The 19,660-nt window shown below is 34.3% G+C and overlaps 2 protein-coding genes across 14 annotated transcripts in view; one reads left to right on the top strand and one right to left on the bottom strand.

The window, feature by feature from the left end:
- LOC105838488 (homeobox protein 5) overlaps window positions 1–4,062 on the top strand; it is a 289,536-nt gene extending 285,474 nt beyond the window's left edge. For 7 of the 11 annotated variants that reach the window (XM_036284302.1, XM_036284303.1, XM_036284301.1 and 4 more), the window contains 2 exons: window positions 59–276; window positions 829–4,062. In XM_036284302.1, the coding sequence (XP_036140195.1) occupies window positions 59–276; window positions 829–1,104 (494 nt within the window). In that variant the 3' untranslated portion in view covers window positions 1,105–4,062. Of the gene's footprint in view, window positions 1–58; window positions 277–828 lie in introns of those variants that run through there. The other 4 variants (XM_036284296.1, XM_036284295.1, XM_036284297.1 and 1 more) reach the window with 3 other exon arrangements.
- Window positions 4,063–4,367: 305 nt separating this feature from the next.
- Window positions 4,368–18,298, bottom strand: LOC105838490. 3 transcript variants are annotated; one of them, XM_012684080.3, is made up of 4 exons: window positions 18,054–18,298; window positions 10,509–10,759; window positions 6,342–6,583; window positions 4,368–5,848 (listed from the first exon to the last, which is right to left on the bottom strand). In XM_012684080.3, the coding sequence occupies exons 2-4, from the start codon at window positions 10,755–10,757 to the stop codon at window positions 5,845–5,847; spliced, it is 495 nt and encodes a 164-aa protein (XP_012539534.1). In that variant the 5' UTR covers window positions 10,758–10,759; window positions 18,054–18,298; the 3' UTR covers window positions 4,368–5,844. The 3 variants fall into 3 exon arrangements, with proteins under 3 accessions (XP_012539534.1, XP_012539535.1, XP_012539533.1); XM_012684081.3 differs by lacking the exon at window positions 18,054–18,298 and adding an exon at window positions 12,922–13,058; XM_012684079.3 differs by lacking the exon at window positions 18,054–18,298 and adding an exon at window positions 12,936–13,047.
- Between the last annotated feature and the right edge of the window lie 1,362 nt (window positions 18,299–19,660).

Below are 19,660 nucleotides of genomic sequence, written 5' to 3'. Positions count from 1 at the left end.
TCTTTCGGCCATGTAACGGGCAGTCGATCAAACTGGACCGTGTCTGTCCTGTCTTCAGGGTTGGAAGCCGGTGGTCCGGCTCACGGGGGTGCAGTAGGCACGGGTCAGGGTAACTCGAGTGGTAGCGGGACCGCCGGTCCCCAGAGCGAGGATCTCTACACACTGGAGGCCGAGATCACCGAGCTCCAGAGAGAGAACGCCCGGGTCGAGTCGCAGGTCTTGCGCTTGCGCTCGGATATCACCGCCATGGAGAATCAGCTCAAGCACGGAGACAAGGTCAGTATTTGCTCAGTCGGTAGTATACCGTGTGCCGAATAAATAAATAACAAAATGACTGTACATGGAAAAATAGAGATTTTGCTGTTTTGTAAATGGACAAGTAGATCCCGAGGCTCCTGCAGCCAATCGCGTTTGCCTTATCGCGATTACATCGTTGAATTTTATTTTGAAAGCTAAATTGTTAAATTTTAATCTAACGTTTGCATCGTTGTCTATTAATTAAACAATCCTTTTTTATTATTATTGTTATATTATTATTTTATAAATTTATTACACAAAATAATGTAGTACGTAATTGTTTTTCCATTAACCGTACGCTGGTACTATATAGTACCATAATAAACTAACCAGTGGTTGATCAGTCCATTTCGCGCGTTGAAACGTCGCGCATACAAAAGAAAAAAATGTTTTTGATATATTTTATTTTCTTAGCTATAATATCATGTAGGCATTATTTATAATCACGACAGAATACTTTTATATGTAATTGTCGTCGGAATAACGTTTCAGACAACAGTGACAAAGGCACCCTATCATTTCTTTTTGCAGGATACCTCATCGATAGCTCAGCGCAACAATAATCTGACCGAATACTATCAGTCACTGCGCGACAACATGATCACTCTCCTGGAGCAAGTGCGAATACCGAACGCCCCGGGCGGGCCGCAGGAGAAAATAGGCCACGAGAACTTCGACAGCTACCTGACGAAGTTGCAGACTCTGTGCACCGCCGACGGCTACTGCGCCGACGAGAGCAACCGGCCGATTTACGAAACGGTGAAGACCGCTCTGCAGGACTTCACGGTCCTGCCGACACCCATCTGAGACCATCCTTAAAGATCGACGATCGGGTACTGAGCTTCGCTCTCCGAGGGACGACTCGCGTGGCCAAGCGATCCGGCGTATTCGTGACTCGGATCGCGGTCGTTCCATTCTCGTCCACCGGACACGAGTGAGCGGAACGGTGAGCGCGAGAGAACGGTGCCCAGTTCCCAGTCTAAATACGTATAATACACGTGTAAATCGAGACACGAGCACGCAACCGTGAGGTAACTGCGTCGATCGTGACTGAAAGCTCCGCGCGGATCGGCCTATCGACCTGGGAGAAACCCGGCTTCGTGACGCGTGTGACTCATCCGGATGATGCGAATCCGACGAATGCGTCACACGTACCTGCAATTACGTACATCGCTCGCGTGAATTTCGGACTGCGTCACTTGGCGACGTCATCGTCAGCTCGCGATCGTCACGTCGGTGAAAAGTCACCGCGTGGCAGGCCGGTCGAGCATGCCGACCGGCCCGTAGACTGCTTGGAAAACGCTATAACGGCATCTAACCGGTACGACGGCTCCATCGGAACACTATGCTTAAACGGACTATTATTGCGGGGTGGGCGACGTTACGGCCTTCCTCGTATATCGATTATATCTTTTGTACATAATGATGTGTCTGCGTCAAGTATCACAATCGACGGCGCGGCCGCTACCGCCGCGTGCATGTACATACACAACGGGAGAAATTGCGTTTATATATTATACGACAGGTTGATGGTTAAGTCGCTATAAGTCGTGTAAAAATGATTAATTTAGCTGTATATCGGATTCTTGCCACTTAACGCTGTGTAACTGTTATTACTGTTTAAGCGAGGTCAGCGCGCGACTTACAAGGACCGGCGCGTCCGCCAATGACGCTTCTCTGCTAAAAACCCAAAGGCTACTTATAAACCAATTTATCGGCTAACTATTACCAGCTAGTCACTATTACTATTATTACTATTATTATTATTACTCTTATTATTATTGCTATTATTATTATGATTATTACAACTATTATTATTATTACTACTACTCTAACCGTTACAATCAGCCAGATCGTTTTTAGCGAATAATTCAATTGTCATTATTGCTACCATTACTCTTACTACTGTCGATAAAATATAGTCACGAAGTATACCAACATATTTATATAATATTATCGAATCTAAGAGAGAAAAGTGCAATGCGTTGTCCATAGGTTGTACATAGTAACAGAGATATACAATTATTATAAGGACAAGAATCGCTGGCGATAATAAGCTGCGATTTCGATGGGACGAGAAAGAAAAAAAATGAAAAAGAGAGAGAAAGAAAGAGAGGTGGAGAGAAAAGAAATGCTCACGAGGCCATGCTCACGCGTGGCCTCTTCATCAACATCTGTCAATCGTAAGTCCGATGCATTGTCGAATTTATGCTTGTCGAGTGATCAAGTCTCATTTTATCAAGGAAGGATCGATCTTCGTGTTCCTTCATGATACGACGCGACCGATTTGGTCCGAGGATATTCGTTCGTATGTGCAATAATTTTAGAATGCGTCGCATTCTTTCCTCTGTATATTCGCGATCACTTACGACCGCGTCGTGAGACACGTGTACATTTGTATCGGCGCGGTTATTATTGTTTCGTTGATCTATTTGTGTTTTTATTTATGTTATACGTTTGTTTTGCTGCTGGAACGTGAAATGCGGGGAAGCTACAGGAATTTGTAAATATCGAAAATTCGACTCTGAATCATAAGAGTCGTCGCTTTTCGTTGGAGTCGTATGAATGTTATTATTACTATAGGACATGCCTGAAAAATTTCCGTTTCCGCTGGTTGATATTTTACACCTACGTATAAGTCAATCGATCGACATAGATGCGAGAAAAAACTTTTAATAACAGTATAACGCCTGCAAACAAAATGAAGATATACAACTTGACTATGGATTCATTGAAATAAATATAGATGTAATTAAAAAGAAGATATTTGAATTTTGTTAATGAGGCGCTTGGATCATTATTTTATCATAAATATCCATTATAATCAATCTCAATTATACTGCCGAGAAAAATGCTTTTAATATATCACAATGTTTTAGATTAGAATATTTTAGACGGTTTAATATTTAATTTTAACACTATTTTCTCTCTTACTTCAAATTATCATCACGCACTAACTGATAACGTCAAGATTATAATAAATCATGAGATATGAATCATCGTAAAACAGCAGACATGTCGATCGGATAATCAGTGATTTTGCCGATATAAAAGCTATATTATGTCAAAATTATATTATTTTCGGTACAATTAAGTGTATCAGATAATGTATATAAAGAGAAGGGAAAATCAATTGTTTGTCTGAGATGCTGATAAGATGGAAGAAACCGTGTGCAGAAGTAAATATACTTTAACCAACCACCGTGTAGTGAGAGTAATAACAAATTACAGATAGCGATAGTCGACCGACAATTACGAAATAATCTCGACGTTATAATTATTCTTGTCACTATCATTGTCATTATAATTACAGTTATCACTGTCACTGTCGTAAAACAGATTTTTCTTTTAATTTCGAATTAGCACAATTGGCATGTAAAAAGAAAAAGATAAGAATGAGCGGAAAAACAGGTAAATTACAATCAACAGTCATTACATTTTGACTTTGCAACGGAACATTCTTATCTTGAGTTCCGTTGCGTTGCAATTGATATACTCTGCGATATTCATGATTAGTATTGTCATTATTATGTACTAGTCTTGATTATTATTGTTATTATTGCTATTATTGTCAGTTTTCCATTATTTTATTATTATTATTGCTACAACTTCTTCTTATTATTATTATTATCGTTACGTTTTTGTCACTATTGCGATTATGATTGTTGCCGTTAATAAAAATCTACAGGTATATAAGTTCAATAACATGCTTTAAGTAAGTATAAATGTTACTCCGATTGAATAAAGGGTATTTATCGATGAATACTAATTATTTCTCCTTTCACATCGTATTTGAGATATGAAATATGCCTTTAATGCTCATTCTCAGCAGTTATTTAGATAAAGTGTGATTTGCATGTTAAAAAAAGAACTAATTTCAAAACGACACTAACTCTATTAAAACTTTATAAATTTATACTTTACATTGATATATTACCTTAAATGCAAGGTGTAGTCATATATGTATACGTGGTATTAGATACATAAATGATACGTAATTTTCTGCACGATATGACATTTAACGGGAAACAATGGTAAAAGGAGGACACAAGAGAACAATAGAAAGAAACTTGCTTAGAAAAATCTCGTATTTTGTATTTGCACTTTCGATATAAAAAAGTCTTATTTTACAAGCATCGCCAATGCATTCGACAGTGTTGCTCCGTAATATCTACACGTTGTACACATGTATAACAAGTATATATCACAATAAAATGGACGTGCGAATGGCTTTCGCATGAGTGTGCTGTGCGCGCGTGTGCGTATTTAAAGAGACAGACACTGAAATGATATGGCAGAAGATCATTCTTCAGTAAATTATGCGCAGCTGAACTCGCGCAACGCGCTAAATGCTCTATTACTGTGATTTCACTCCGGATCATCGTGGGACGCGATCTTCTCTTCGAACGCGTTCCCGACAATGTTCCGGAGTGAGAAAATCTATCGCGAGCATTTCTCATCGCATATAAAAAGTCACGTGGACCTAAAATAATGAATAGTTGAGCTGCTCATTTCGAAAGTGACGTGGGTCAAATATTGGAACACGACGAATTTAAATATTATTATACGGGGATAAATCGATGCGATTTACATATTTTAGCGTGATCCCTTCAATTTTTTTCACGTCACTTCCCAAACGACGCGCGATCGTAATGAGATGATGACTTAAAAATGCATATTTTATTAGAAAACACGCGTTTGCTCCGTCAGTTAACTTTAAGAGACCACCGCTTCTGCAGATCGGCATCAATCAGGCGTGACTCGAACCGTTAAATTAAATGAACAGTCGACCGCGAGCTGAACGAAACATCTGTCAAAAGTCGTTACTTCATTCTCGCGGTTACGGAACGGCCGAGCCATAGCGCAGTTGATAGAAATTGCGGTCGCTATGACATAATTCATCGCAGATGGATTCTCGTTGAGACGATCGGATTACATTGAAAATTTAAAAAAAGATATGATATGTACAGACCCGCTTGTTTGCAATTGTGCATTGAGTGTCGGTATGTCGTTACGTATCACCTTTGCGTATTTTCTCAGATGCGCGCGATTCAACGAGAGATCCATGCAACAGATGAAAAATCGAGGTTCGGAATCGCGTGATATGAGAGTAATCGCGATGAAACTTAACGATTTTTTTTTCTGAATCATAGCAGGCATGTTATTACAGTAACATAGTTACAAAGGAAGAGTTAATCGTTTTAAACGTTAAACCAAGTCAACAGTTCGCAGTGTCTAACAAATAATAAATCTAAGCAGTCGATATCTAAAGCGTCGCGAAGAGATCCTCTTTCGATTCTTAATCTTGCGGAAATGTCGAGCGGTCTTTGAATGCTTTCTCTTTCCAACATCTTGCACAGCAATATACGTATACGTTCACGTCGTATCTCGTAACGACGAGGGCAAACAACGGAATTGTCGTACGGTCGTATTATTCGCAGTCCGCAGACGTGATCGCTCTTCGCAATTGACAACTGTGTACGTCGATCCTCCAATCCACGTCGCAGAACTGCGTATTCATTGGTCTCTATTTTCAGCACTATAATCTCACCTGAAACAATGAAGAACTCGTTCGAAAAGCTGGCTCTTATAAATTTAGAAACATTCTGCCGTGTTTAATTAATAATTTTACTATTGTAATTTAAATTGAATATCAGTACAAATTAAGTTTATAAAATAACAAAGAAGTATTCCTTTTATGTGCAAATGTTTTCATTTAGAATTGTTTCTTTTACATAAATAAACTTTTTTAACTTGGAAAAATGTTAATAAGTTAAAGTTTATGTATTTTAATAACAAAAATTTGGGTGGTTAAGTTAAAATGATTAATGTTAATGGTTAAAGTTAAAAATTAACTTTAATTAAATTAAATTTAAAGTTGTTAACTCTTTAAGTTTATTATTAAATTTTTAACTTTCTAACTAATTAATATTCAAATGTAAATTAAATAAAGATACATAATAGCTGTCGCTTTTAACTGTAAGACGACATCCATGTTTCAAGATGTGGATGCAGCGTGCTCGAAGATTTACGAATATTCTTACCTCGCGTATGGCGGCGGCGGTGTTAGCGTTGGAGAGACGATACTGATGGTTGTCGGGATAACTTGTCCTGAGGATAACGGCGGCGTACTACCATTGCTCAACCTAATTAATTGACTAGGATTTAGCTTGATAGCGTCGTCGTAGCTCGGCGGCGCATCCGTCACCGCTTCGTAATCCGGCGGCTTCTGTCTCGACACGCCAGGCGGTTCCTCGATGGAAATCACGTGGATCGGGTCATCGATCTGTAAAAGGAGGCGATCGGTTGAATTAACTTCAATTGCATAACTTTGCAAGATTGTGCACAGTCGCATTGCTTATTTTCGCGTTTGAATGTTTCGCACTTCAAGAATTCATGTTAGTTATTAGTTATTTGGATCGAATTTACTATCTCGATTTTTGAAACAGATTCCTCACTTTTTACTAATTGCTTTAAAAAATTTCTTAAAAGATCATCATTTTGAGGATCAGTGAAATTGCCTTCGTTTAATTCTTCGGCGCATGCGATAATATAATTTATAATATAATAAATTTTATATGATACTTTGCAGCCAAATTTCGGAAGGTTTTGTAGAGTAAGTGAGACGCGAAAGTTTCCATTGTTATAACGCTTTTGGTATTTGCAATGTAGCCGTGAAAGTTCACAAGAAGAGTATTTCACTTGAAAACTTCTTAGAATTGTATAACTTAATTTTATTTTTACTATTTGTGAAGTCCTACGTGCAAGTTCGATGTCCAACTTAAATTTTCCCGATAAATGTGCGTGTGCAAGGGAGAATACGAGTTGCACAGTTAATCATCATAGAAATACATCGTCGCCGAGGTCTATTTAAAGTATCCAGATCGCAACGTGCCGGCCCCGCAGTTCCCGCGATATTCTATGTGCCGCGTTATAAGGATATTCACCCGGAAGTACACATCGCGCTATATTCGTCGTAGGTCGTCTATAGATATCTACGTACCTAACTTTCTCTCGGTATTCTTCGGAAACATTGTAACTGGCTGAATGTAAGTCGCGAAAGGGCGCACGCGAGATACATATAGGGTGACGTATGAGACGCAAACGCGCGCGCGGTCGACGAGAATAGCCGTGGCTATTTGCGGTGGTAAAAAAAGCTTCGCTGGAAAATTGCATAATGAGTCTAAGTGGAAATGGCGAGGTGAACGGCTGTGACCCCCGGGGTTCCCCCTCACGCGGCTACACGAAATTCTTTCCTGTTAAAACGCGCTCGATTATCATCGATCAGTAGGAGCGTGACCTCAAAGATTCGAAGAAACAACATTTCACGCTGTTTACATTTGATCGAATGTATCAGATGTGAAAATAACGTTTCTTGCAGACGCTGCTTGTCACTTCGGTGTACACAGACGTCGAATGACAATTGGGTTGCGAGAGAATAATGGGTGATATTGAATGATATAATTAAGATCATTTCTGCCGTGTACAAAGTTTAATGCACAAAATTAACGTCCGTTGCAAATAGTCCAACAAGTAATTAATTTACAATTGAACTGCGTTCGATTTGATAGAAGTTGATGAGTTTTGAATTTATGCAAAGAAAGAGAGTTCTCAAATGCATTTGACGTCACTGACCATTGAAGAATTAGAAAATTATGTAGAAATTGCGATGTTATATATCGTCACGAGACTTTCGGTCAAGTTTATTTAAACAATTTCTCAAGTGTCATCCGCACTTGCTTCCTTCTTCAGAAGCAATGTCACGATAAGTCATTATCTCAAAGGTTATCAAGCTTTCACAAAAAAGTTAATTGCGCATTAATTTACATGAATTTCTAAGAATCAAGTGACAGTTGCATCTCTCAATCTGAGAACACTAAGCTTTACAAGAATAGATAAAGAATTACGTGATAACGTTATAAATGAAGTCAAGACAATATACATAATTTGATGTGTCACATGTTAATAACGTAAGCAAGAAGTAAACACGTATATAACCTAATTTGAGGTCTAATTTAGAGTCGTATAATTAACAGACGGCGTACATTTCTGGTGATGATGCCACGTGATGTTTCATCGCTCTGATGTTAAATAATTTTTCGTTATCAAAATATTTCAGATTTTTTATTAGATTTATAAGGTAACGGTAAATATGTCCAAGGATAAGTGATGATGATAAAAATAGCTCGGTACATGTTTCCGGGTGAATATCCTTATAGCAGCAATCGACATTAAAGACTGCCACGACCTCCTTTGCCGACGTGCACTATATCTTTTTTGCATATACAATGTAACGAAGCATAAAGAACAGACGGGCAAACATTAAAAAAATGGACAGGTCGTTTATTTTACATAGAGAATATTTGCCGATAATTTCACGGAAAGAAAAAATGCCTTACTGATTTAAAATAGCACAGGCTAGAAAGGCAATAGGAAGGGAATAGGAACGAAACATATATTTCGTAATAAAACGAAAAGAAAAACGAAGATTTTAATTATAGTTCTAATTGGATCTTGTTAAACGATTATCAGTTATTGTCAACATCATAGATATTAAACATTATTATCGTGTAAAATCCACACTAACGAACAATACAATACTTTCGAATTTTCTCTTACGATATGTTGAAATTGTTTCTTTATATTGCTGATCAAACACGCTGATACATTGGATGGGTATCGCAACAAAGAGAGAGAGTGTGAATCATTCACATCAAAAGTATTTATGTTCTGACGTTAACGCTAATCACTTACAAGGAGGATATATTACCGGTTTTTCGAGGAAAATTGAAGGCATCTGTGGAATCGTTCGTAATATTTCCGTCATTCGAAATTGAAAGGAGGAAATGATATTAACGTGATGCAATCGACTTCGTACCGGGGATGAGTTTCAGTCTCGCGATCAGAAGGCTTTTGTCGCTTGAAATTTTTACGATGTCTGCAAACACCAAACACATGTTTCGCTGGTGAGGAAACGTGCGACGAACACAGGGCGTATTTACCGAACATTCTAATGATTTATGACGATGTATTATCTGATATATATGAACGTGTACTCTCTTTATCTTTTCTCTTCCTTTTTTCGTATCTCTCTCGCTCTCGTTGGGCTTTGTTTGAAGAAGAGGGGGGAAGCACGGGAGGGAGAAAAAAGTACGAGCTATAGATCGTTGTATATTATTAAGCTTCTTCTTATTCTGTCCACCGTCGATGGTAATTGCGGCTTACTGCTAGGCTAGGGTATATCTATAGATAATACGCGTTCCTTGTGGTCTATAATAGGGGGTTGACCCGGATCGATCTAAAAACGTTTTAATCTCATGGGCCTTCAACCGCGCCAGCGACCTGCATCTTTTCGGATCGGGCCTAAAGATGTCATGTACGATAGATATTTATTATCACTCTCAATATTAGAACAGCTGATGAAATTATGTTAGTCTAAATGCGGACCGTGTAAATATTTTACTGAAGTAAAATATTATGCATTGAGAATAAAATCTATATAGTTAGTGAAGAAATGCTTGATAAATATCAATTAATAATAAACACGAACAATATTAAATTATTTGTACAGAAAAAATGTATATATGTCAGATCGAGTATTTGGTTTTCAAAGTTTTAAATATTATTTAATTATTATTTTAATAGATTAGATATGTTACGTAAAAATAAAAAAAAATTAATACACTAATTTAATTAGTTTAATAATTAATTTATTATTTTGACAAATAGTTTAAAAAGAAGAAATTTAGAATCTTTGAAACGCAATATTATGTCTTTTGTGATTTTAAATCTTTTGTGAATTTAAATTTTATCGAGTTTAACTTTAATAAAAAACTGCAAGTGTACGGTAAAAGGTGCAAATGAACTGTAAAAGAACGCGATATGATTAAACGAAATTAATTGATGATGTTTATTCAATTTGACATTACGATGAATCACTCCGCAGAGCATAAAGAGCTAATAATAATTATTGCATTATGGAAACATACCCACACGTAACTCGGTAGCGTTGATTAATGACGGCAGATTTAAGAGAAAAAAAAACGGTTGATTTATTATATTGGAAAATCGGTAAATGTAAATTTGCATTGACGTATATGAGTCATAGCTCTAATTCCTTTCTTGACGTGGCCTTCTTCCAAGTTCGACTAAGCGAAGGATTTTGTTTGACGGAGCAAATAAATTCGCCGGATTGACAATCCGTGAATTACCTGTGCCGTGATCGGATGATTCGTGTGGTGCGTATGCGTGCTCGTCCTAGTTGGCGGCGCGTGCAGCCAGCAGCACATTGCGGCGCAAATGAGGAGAGCCCCGGCGACTATGCATGCGACACCGACGTAACGAACCGGTTCAACATAATTCTCCGCTAAACCCAACCAGTTGATGAGAGCTCCAACGCATAACAGGACCATGCCGTAGCGGTACGGACGTTGTGATCTCCGTGATTCCTCCAGAGACATAGCTGAAATATGGAATATACTTTTCTAAACAATTCTAGTAATGCATAACGTCCGACAGATTGAATATAGAAAATACTTTCTTTGACGACACTTGCGTGCGAATCTCTTATAAGAAGGGATGAATAGTTTCGAGTGAATGATATACTCAAACATGTTGACAGTAGGATGAAAGAGCGTTTGCAATTTGTATCGGACAAAATACTTTGCTTAATTTGACGTTGTTATAAATAGATGATGATACGACAAACGCACGTAGCTATCAATCACTTGATTTGGAGGCAGTGACATTCGTAAATGTGGAGTTAGGGATCATTTCGCTTAATATGAATAATGTTAATATAACAGCTATCATAAATATGATGATAGTCTATTGATGCCATTAATATTTAATAGTGCGTAGATAATACTTAATCGAACAAGCGTTTCATTGCCAGACTGTGCAGAATTATGGCTTAATCTAAGTATAATTGCCAAGCGATTGTTAATGCATGTATCCAATTAATAATTTTTCTAATAAGATTTTAAGCGAAGTAGAAACTCGATTTATTTAACTCGATTCCGTCGCATCGAATAAACAAATATACCTTCTCCTTCAACGAATTATATAAAATTATATAAAGATAAAAAAACTATTATGAAAGAGATTTCCGAATTTGCTCTTAATAGCTTAATAATGGTAAGATTTGCGTATTTTGTAGAATAATGAGAAAAATTTTCTAAACAAATTTCCGTGCGTTCTTCTGTTGCGAACTCTCATCAAGAGTTCTAGCAAGTTCTATTCATAAAAATTATAATTTTATTATTAAAAGGACATTTGCCAACAATATTGGCAAAAGCAGAAAGCGTTTGTTAAGAGATCTTAACAAAAAATACGCGACTTTAGAAAGTAGGTTATTTGTACCAAAAAAAAATTCCATTACTCATCTACCCCTTGTGAACATCAAGAAGGGTGACAAGCAGTGACGTCAAGAATTAGATGGGCAATAAATAATACTCTCGAGTAAAATTAGCAAGCGGGCGCACCCTGATATATTTTCGTCTTGCAGACATTTACCGTTTTATTACTACTCCCTGACATGTACGCAATAAAGATATTCGCAGTTAATAAAAGAAGAAATAGAAATACATGACATAATTGAAAGTTCGTTGAGTCATATAGAGAGGTTAAAAAAATTAAACATAGTTAAGTTCAATATAAGAAAGTTGAAAGAGAGTAAAACTCTCTCTTTATAAATAAAGTATAAATGCTAACGGAGCAAATTACAAATGTGCGAGCATATTTTACTTTAAAATTGAAAAGATTTTTAGTAGCACATGATCCTTAATAATTACAGGATTTCGATCATTCCGACTGTTTTAACATTAAAAATTCCTACGGCATATCGACATTCTTATACCATAATATACCCCAAGTACGATTGCACAAATGGCAGTTGCTATAATTGCATTTATATAGCATATAATTGCATCTATCGCCGAATTTATAAATTATGCAAAAACTTAATTCATTAAATGAACTTATCGTTATTACATAATTCATTGGTTGAGTGGCTATAAATATTCTTCGATTATCTACAAAGTAGGCTACATGCAAATGATTATAACGCGTAGATAAGCCACGTCGACATTAGTATGAGACGATCGATATTCGTCACATCTATATTTCGGTATTAAATCGTTATTGTTATAAGTATGAATTCAATAACAATAGAAATATTGTTACTAATAAAATTATTAAAAGCGCTCTCATTTCGCTTTTACGTCGCGAAAGTAAAATGCGAAAGCCTATTTCTAAAGCGACATGCTCTGAAAAACAATACAATTACCGTATATATACCATCGTAGATATTGCGTTCATAATTGTTGCCATAACAACAAAGCTAATTCCATTTTAATACACTTTAATCCACGTTAACGTTAATGAAATTAATATTAATACCGGAGGAACTGTATTTAGTAAATTCCAATAACGCGATAGGATAATTTTCAAGCTTGAACGCATGCAAATTAATATAACGGTATCTTTATCTATCGCGCAGCATATTTAATAAGTGATTCAATGTCGCTCCTTGAAATAAAAAAAAAAATGTTCGGGTTTTTTTCGCACCTCAGAGTTGCCAGTCTCGGTAAAAAATACAACGCAAGTTTAATTAATATAACATACTGTAATTAGTTTACCGCTGGACTCGTCCATGGTGCTGGGTATCGAGAATAGTGTTGCCAATAATATAGACGTTGTCTTTCGACTAGCAAATTTTCCTGGCGACTAACATATCGTGTCACGGGCCGCAGTATATAAGGCGGCACGAATATAATAGAGAGTGAGAGATCGTTCAATTCCGAGCGGCGCACGATTATACGATCCGTTTCCGAGCGCGTCACCGAAATCGTAAAGATAAAGTCTTATTTTCGAAACGTTATCGCTGTGCGATCAGCATCCAGGCTCATCTAACACGTGAGACAACACCGTAAAAATCATCTCATCGCGATGATACGCGTTTTTTTGCACGCGTTTATACATTATACGAAGAGATATACACGCGTCGGACAGACGCCATACGCGTGCACAAACCAACGCAATGACGCGGCCGCGAAATTAATTCCAATTTACATACATACTCGAGAAGCGACATCCAAGGACATAAGCTGTACTACGAACCTCTTCAAGAGGCTAGACTACGTTCAATGAAGTGCAGGATATTGGTTAAACACAAGCTGTTCTGATGTAGATGTGCCATATTTTGTTTAAGTTATGGACAGAGACCATGGATCAAAGGTTGCGTCACAGTAGGAGGAGTTTACAATTGGGCAAGTTTGATGATCATTGTCTTTTTGTGACAAAAGTACGTGCACATCATGCGTCTTTATTGACGATTGTTATTCCTTCTAAATATCGACCAAAAGTTTAACCGTATATCATTTTGTTAGTAATTATGTTATAGTTAGGATATACAGAATATTTTAAGGCGAAAAGTATTTAATAATATATACAAGTAATAAAAATATTGATATGTTAACAACTTTCAAATTGCGAAACAAAAGGCTTTTGACGGAATTAAGACACTATAGAAAGCACGAAGAGATGTAAACAGATAATGAAATATCTCTTAGTTTTTTAAACAAGATTTAATTATTGCAATACTTAATATTAAAAACTTATAATTCAGAAATAATAAATTCTAAGAATTTTTCGAAAGTTTATTATTAAAACAGTTGTTTGAAGATTGGCTATAATTTAATAATAGTAACTCGACAATATTGTGATACCAATATGATATATGGTATATTTATCGTCATTCAATTACTGTAAACGTAAGAATTGCTTCTAAGAAACGGATAACGTTACGTGATTGCTAATTTAGTGTTCTTAGTATTTATTGAATTTAAAAAGAGCATATGTATATTTCACTAATATCAAATTTTATTTAATTTAGATAGGTTTTCCACTACTTCTTTTAATATTTTAAAATATTTAATAGGTAATTACAATTTTTATAAGCTTTTATTTTTTATATACACACAGGAAAACAAAGATTAGTTGAAGTTAATTGCGCAGCTGTAAAAAATCTGTGCATAATGACTAATCTTTTTTTCATGTAGGCATAAGGATACATTTTAATAGTAGATATTGACATAACGATTAGATAGATATTTTTCCGTTACACATTATATTCATTTTACTCACATACCGTTATTTTTATCGTAAACCAGTTGATGAAATTTTTCCTTTTAAAACAGGAAAAACAGTTACTTGAACAACAAACTGTGCAATATTCCTATAAATATATGTTACATTAAGTAACAAAGAAAAAAATTTACATGATATGTAATTTGAATATTTTAAAAATTATTTTTATCGATTACTTTCTACAAGATTTATGCAACATCTAACATTAACGATAAAATGTAATAATATTTGAGAGAACATATATAAATAATTTAGAAGGATTAAAAAATCGAGTTTTAAAACATATTTTTATAGTATGTCTTAGAATGTAGAGTTATAAGTTGATCTGGCGGAAAATAGAAGAGGCCCTGTGCACAAAAGTGAAATAGATATTAGAAATTTGAATTCTTAAATCAGTTTTTTCAATGAATACTGTACATAAATAATATGTTATGTCGAGTGTATTGTATAACACATTTATGTATTACATTTTATTCATATCCACTGTTTACATTATTAAATCTATTTTTAATATCTAATATTTTTTATTGTATGCTATATATTGTATATATTGTAAAATTTTAGGCGAGTAGAGAGGAGAAAAGGAGAAGAGAGAAGCGGGAGAGAGAAAGAGAGAGAGAGAGAATTGAGTGCACAAAACAGATGTACATAACAGGATCATATAATTCACATAAGTCTAAAGAAGGGTCTTTCTCATTTTCTCTGTGTACTTTGTATTCAAGTCTGTTTGTATTCACTTATAGATTTAAAGTTTACGTATTCATTATATAACTTATAAATAGCTCATTATTTCTTTGTTGATGGTTTATTATTTATTTGAATATTCTTAAATTTATCATACAGAAGAGAGAAAAATATTTATTACTAAAATGACATTTCACATATCTTCTCGTATCAGCAAGTTGTATTTAGAGCAATGTAAATATGTACGTGTGATAAATCAATGATAGCGCGTGCATAATTATTTATAGCGTGCAATCACGTCATATGAAATTATTTTTATGATCGTAAAATCACACTAATAATATTTTACATTCCAACTCTTCGTACTGTCTATTTGAGTATTCTCACTTTAAGTATGGTATTGCAAATGTAAAATAATGAGAGAGGAGTATAAGAAGAAAAATAGTAGGTAGATATAAGAGAAGCAGAGAATAATATACAGCTCCGAATAAAGATTAGGTCCAATAATCGAAATAATATTAAATTTGAAACCATTACAATAAGACAAGCAAGAGGCAAGAAATGTTAATATATAATACAATAAGGAATTTTACATTATTAAGTTGTTAATACTTATTCGAAAATCAATAATATTGTTGTTAATGCCAGCAAATTCAAATGATACGATAACTGTTGTACACTTATTACAACGCAAGCTTTTACTTAAAAATAAGAACTATTATATTTAAAAGAAACGTTTGTTGGTACACTTTTCACTTTTTGCTATGTCCAAGAAGTCAACTGAATATACAGTCATACATGTATTTTCCGACCGTTGGTGGATCGATCCGTCTGTGCTTCCGTGCATTTTGCATTTTATCGAACGGTCTCCCCACACCGCATGCGTGAGCGTGACGAATCCCTTCTATATTTATATGTGCGTGTGTCGGGGTATCACATTCGTGAAACGGCCAGAAAACGGTCGCAACTCTTACGTCAATGGCTTGCACGACGGGCTGACGGACGGCGGTGTAGTTAGTTACATGGCTACCCGTCGCTTACATGGTTTAACCTTAACCCGGTTTCGCACCTCGCACACGGTAGCGGTAGATAAATAAACGGTCGGCTTTACGCATACGGAGCTGTCGCGCGTAGAACGGGTAAAAAATATCCGCGAGAACGGCATTATTTACTATTGCATCTTGTGTCTGTATTCGCATAATTCTTTCGGTCTGAAGGCTGATCCGAGGTGTGATCTACATAGTTCGCATTTTTCTACCTCTTCTATTTTCCGCATACGAAAAACACGCGTTTGTTATTTCAGCCTATAAGATATTGCTATAAAAATGGGAGAAATTTATAGATAGAAAAAAGAAAATTGCGCAGATGTGGAAGCTGATAATTTCATGTATTCAGAATTATTTTAATATAAAGTACTAGATATAATGAGTGTACGTTTCATATGTATATATATGTATAATTAAAATTTAAAAAATATATATGTATACCTATATAAAATTTTGAAATCTGATTAACTGAATATTGTTGAATTAATTTCTTATAAGTAGATATCTTATTTTTGCAAATAAAACTTAAAACACTTTTTCTCAAAGTATTTTTGTCAAAGCGTTAAATAATAACAACAAAAATATTCTTCAGTGACGTTCACATACACTATCATGGTAAGGAATTTTTATCACGTTCCTACGTGTTTAACATGCACGAAAGCTGACGAATGCAAAATTCGACGAAGAAGAGATACAATAATACATTCGTGATATACTGCGTCACTGATATAGCATGTGTTATCGCGTTTTCATAGACTCAACATAAACATTTGTATCATAATTGCAAATTTTTTCAATTATTCTCTCGTAAAATTATTCAAGAAAAGTCACAGACTGAATTATAGAATTAAACACATATAAAATAATTTTTTTAAATATTATTCTTCTATAGATCTTTATTTAACTACATTTTAAAATACAAGTTTTGCTTGCTCTTTAATAAAATATGATATGCTCAAATTAAAAGATCTTGTAAATTGTATTTAATTTATATAAAAATGTATATAAATGTAGAATATCATAAACATTAAGCAAACAATACCCACAGTATATAATCAAAGAAAATTGTTACAGATATATTAAAATATCTGCGTACTACGGCCATCAGTAGTACCATTCGAGAAAAAATAAAATGTTTAATTTTTTTAACTAATTATAAAATATTTTCTCACACATATATTGTAAACTAAATATATGTTATAGTTCAAGTTGTTGCACCTGCAGAGAATAAAAGCATGATGAGAAAATGACAAACACATTTGTCGAGAACACTGGCTTTTAAATTTTAAGACACATCTGTTATACGACTATGTCGTAACAATATCTGCCTAACAATTTTACAGCGAATTGAGAACAACCAGACATAGATTGATAAACGTTTTGGTGTGATTCAATTAACAAGTAGAAAACTCACTTGTAAGTGAGAAATTAAACCAGAGAAACAGAAATACTTTTAATCAAATTGTTATAAACAGCTTAATTTTTCGTAAAGATTGTATTATTAATATATGATAACTTGTTTTAGCAATAATATTTTATAATACTTAATTATGTGTAAAAGTAAAACATACAAACAATTAAGAGGTAAATTTGAAATACACATAATTGTTATAAATACAATGAAAAGAATTATTATACATTTAGATTTTTTAAATGTCTTTCGTAATTATTATACATTTAGATTTTTTAAATGCCTTTCGCTTGGTCTTTCGTAACTATTACTGATCAATAAGAAATTTTATTTTAACAATTATTCAGAAAGCAAATGTATATATTTTTTGTTACTACATAAATGCATGTAATTATAAAAATATAATTATAAAATTATGATTCCTTTCAAAGTTGTTAACAAATCATTAAAAAATATACATTTCTTACCTGAATTAATTTACGTTGTTAATCGGGATCTTGTTGAATGCCGAAAGATTTGAAAACTTCTTGCACGCGCACTAATTTAACACACTGAGTCTCTGATACCTCGGTGGCCGGTTTTTGCTGCTTCTCTATGCGTGACAACGGGGCCCTAACAGCTGCCCTGGTGACGCACCAAGAGAGCGTAACTCCCACAACGAGGACTCAGCGCAGACTGACGCGGCAGTCGTTCTCGTGGTTCTGTCTAACCATGCTGCTAGTCACTACTAGAGTCAAGCGCAGGTATATCATTGATGTCATATTTTCAAGCAGTGTTTCTCAAACGATAAGTATTAACTGCATTAAACAGTGTTCTCTTTATTTTAAACGTATCAATATAAATTCGTGATAAATTCTGTCATTGGATAAGTAATAAAAAGAAAAAGAAATAAAATTTTTAATTACATATATTAAATATATAATTAGAATACTAAATAATATAAAATTGAAATGTTAAGCAATATTTATTTTTTAATATATATAATACTCTTTAATTTATATATTTCTCTATTTAGAACTATGTTTCAACACAGATCGTAAACTGAATTTATTGTGAATCAAATAGTATTTATATTACATATAAATACAATATTATTTATGCAAAATAATGATTTTATTATTAAATTCTGCAATTGTCAACCTATTGCAGAAATTATTTTTTGCAACATTCTGTGTATTGTAAAAATTCGATATTTTCTGCAAATGTCAGCCGATTGCAGAAATTATTTTTTACAATCCTCTGTGTATTGAAAAAATTCGAAAATTATTTTCCGCAATGGTCAGCCTATTGCAGAAATTATTTTTTACAACACTCTGTGTATTGTGAAAATTCGATATTTTATGCAATTGTCAGCCTATTGCATTAATTATTTTTTACAACACTCTGTGTATTGTAAAAATTCGATATTTTATGCAATTGTCAGCCTATTGCAAAAAATAATTTTTACAATGCTCTGTGTATTGTAAAAATTCGATATTTTATGCAATTGTCAGTCTATTGCAAAAAATAATATTTACAATGCTCTGTGTATTGTAAAAATTCGATATTTTCTGCAATTGTCAGCCTATTGCAGAAAATAATTCTTACAATGCTCTGTGTATTGTAAAAATTCGATATTTTATGCAATTGTCAGCCTATTGCAAAAAATAATTTTTACAATGCTCTGTGTATTGTAAAAATTCGATATTTTCTGCAATTGTCAGCCTATTGCAGAAAATAATTCTTACAATGCTCTGTGTATTGTAAAAATTCGATATTTTATGCAATTGTCAGCCTATTGCATTAATTATTTTTTACAACACTCTGTGTATTGTAAAAATTCGATATTTTATGCAATTGTCAGCCTATTGCATTAATTATTTTTTACAACACTCTGTGTATTGTAAAAATTCGATATTTTATGCAATTGTCAGCCTATTGCAGAAAATAATTTTTACAATGCTCTGTGTATTGTAAAAATTCGATATTTTATGCAATTGTCAGCCTATTGCAGAAAATAATTTTTACAATGCTCTGTGTATTGTAAAAATTCGATATTTTCTGCAATTGTCAGCCTATTGCAGAAAATAATTTT

The sequence above is a fragment of the Monomorium pharaonis genome, chromosome 3 (assembly GCF_013373865.1).
Source record: "Monomorium pharaonis isolate MP-MQ-018 chromosome 3, ASM1337386v2, whole genome shotgun sequence".
NCBI classification, from domain to species: Eukaryota; Metazoa; Arthropoda; class Insecta; order Hymenoptera; family Formicidae; genus Monomorium; species Monomorium pharaonis.
Note: the sequence above shows the minus strand (reverse complement) of the source record. Positions and strands in the feature narration are given on the sequence as shown.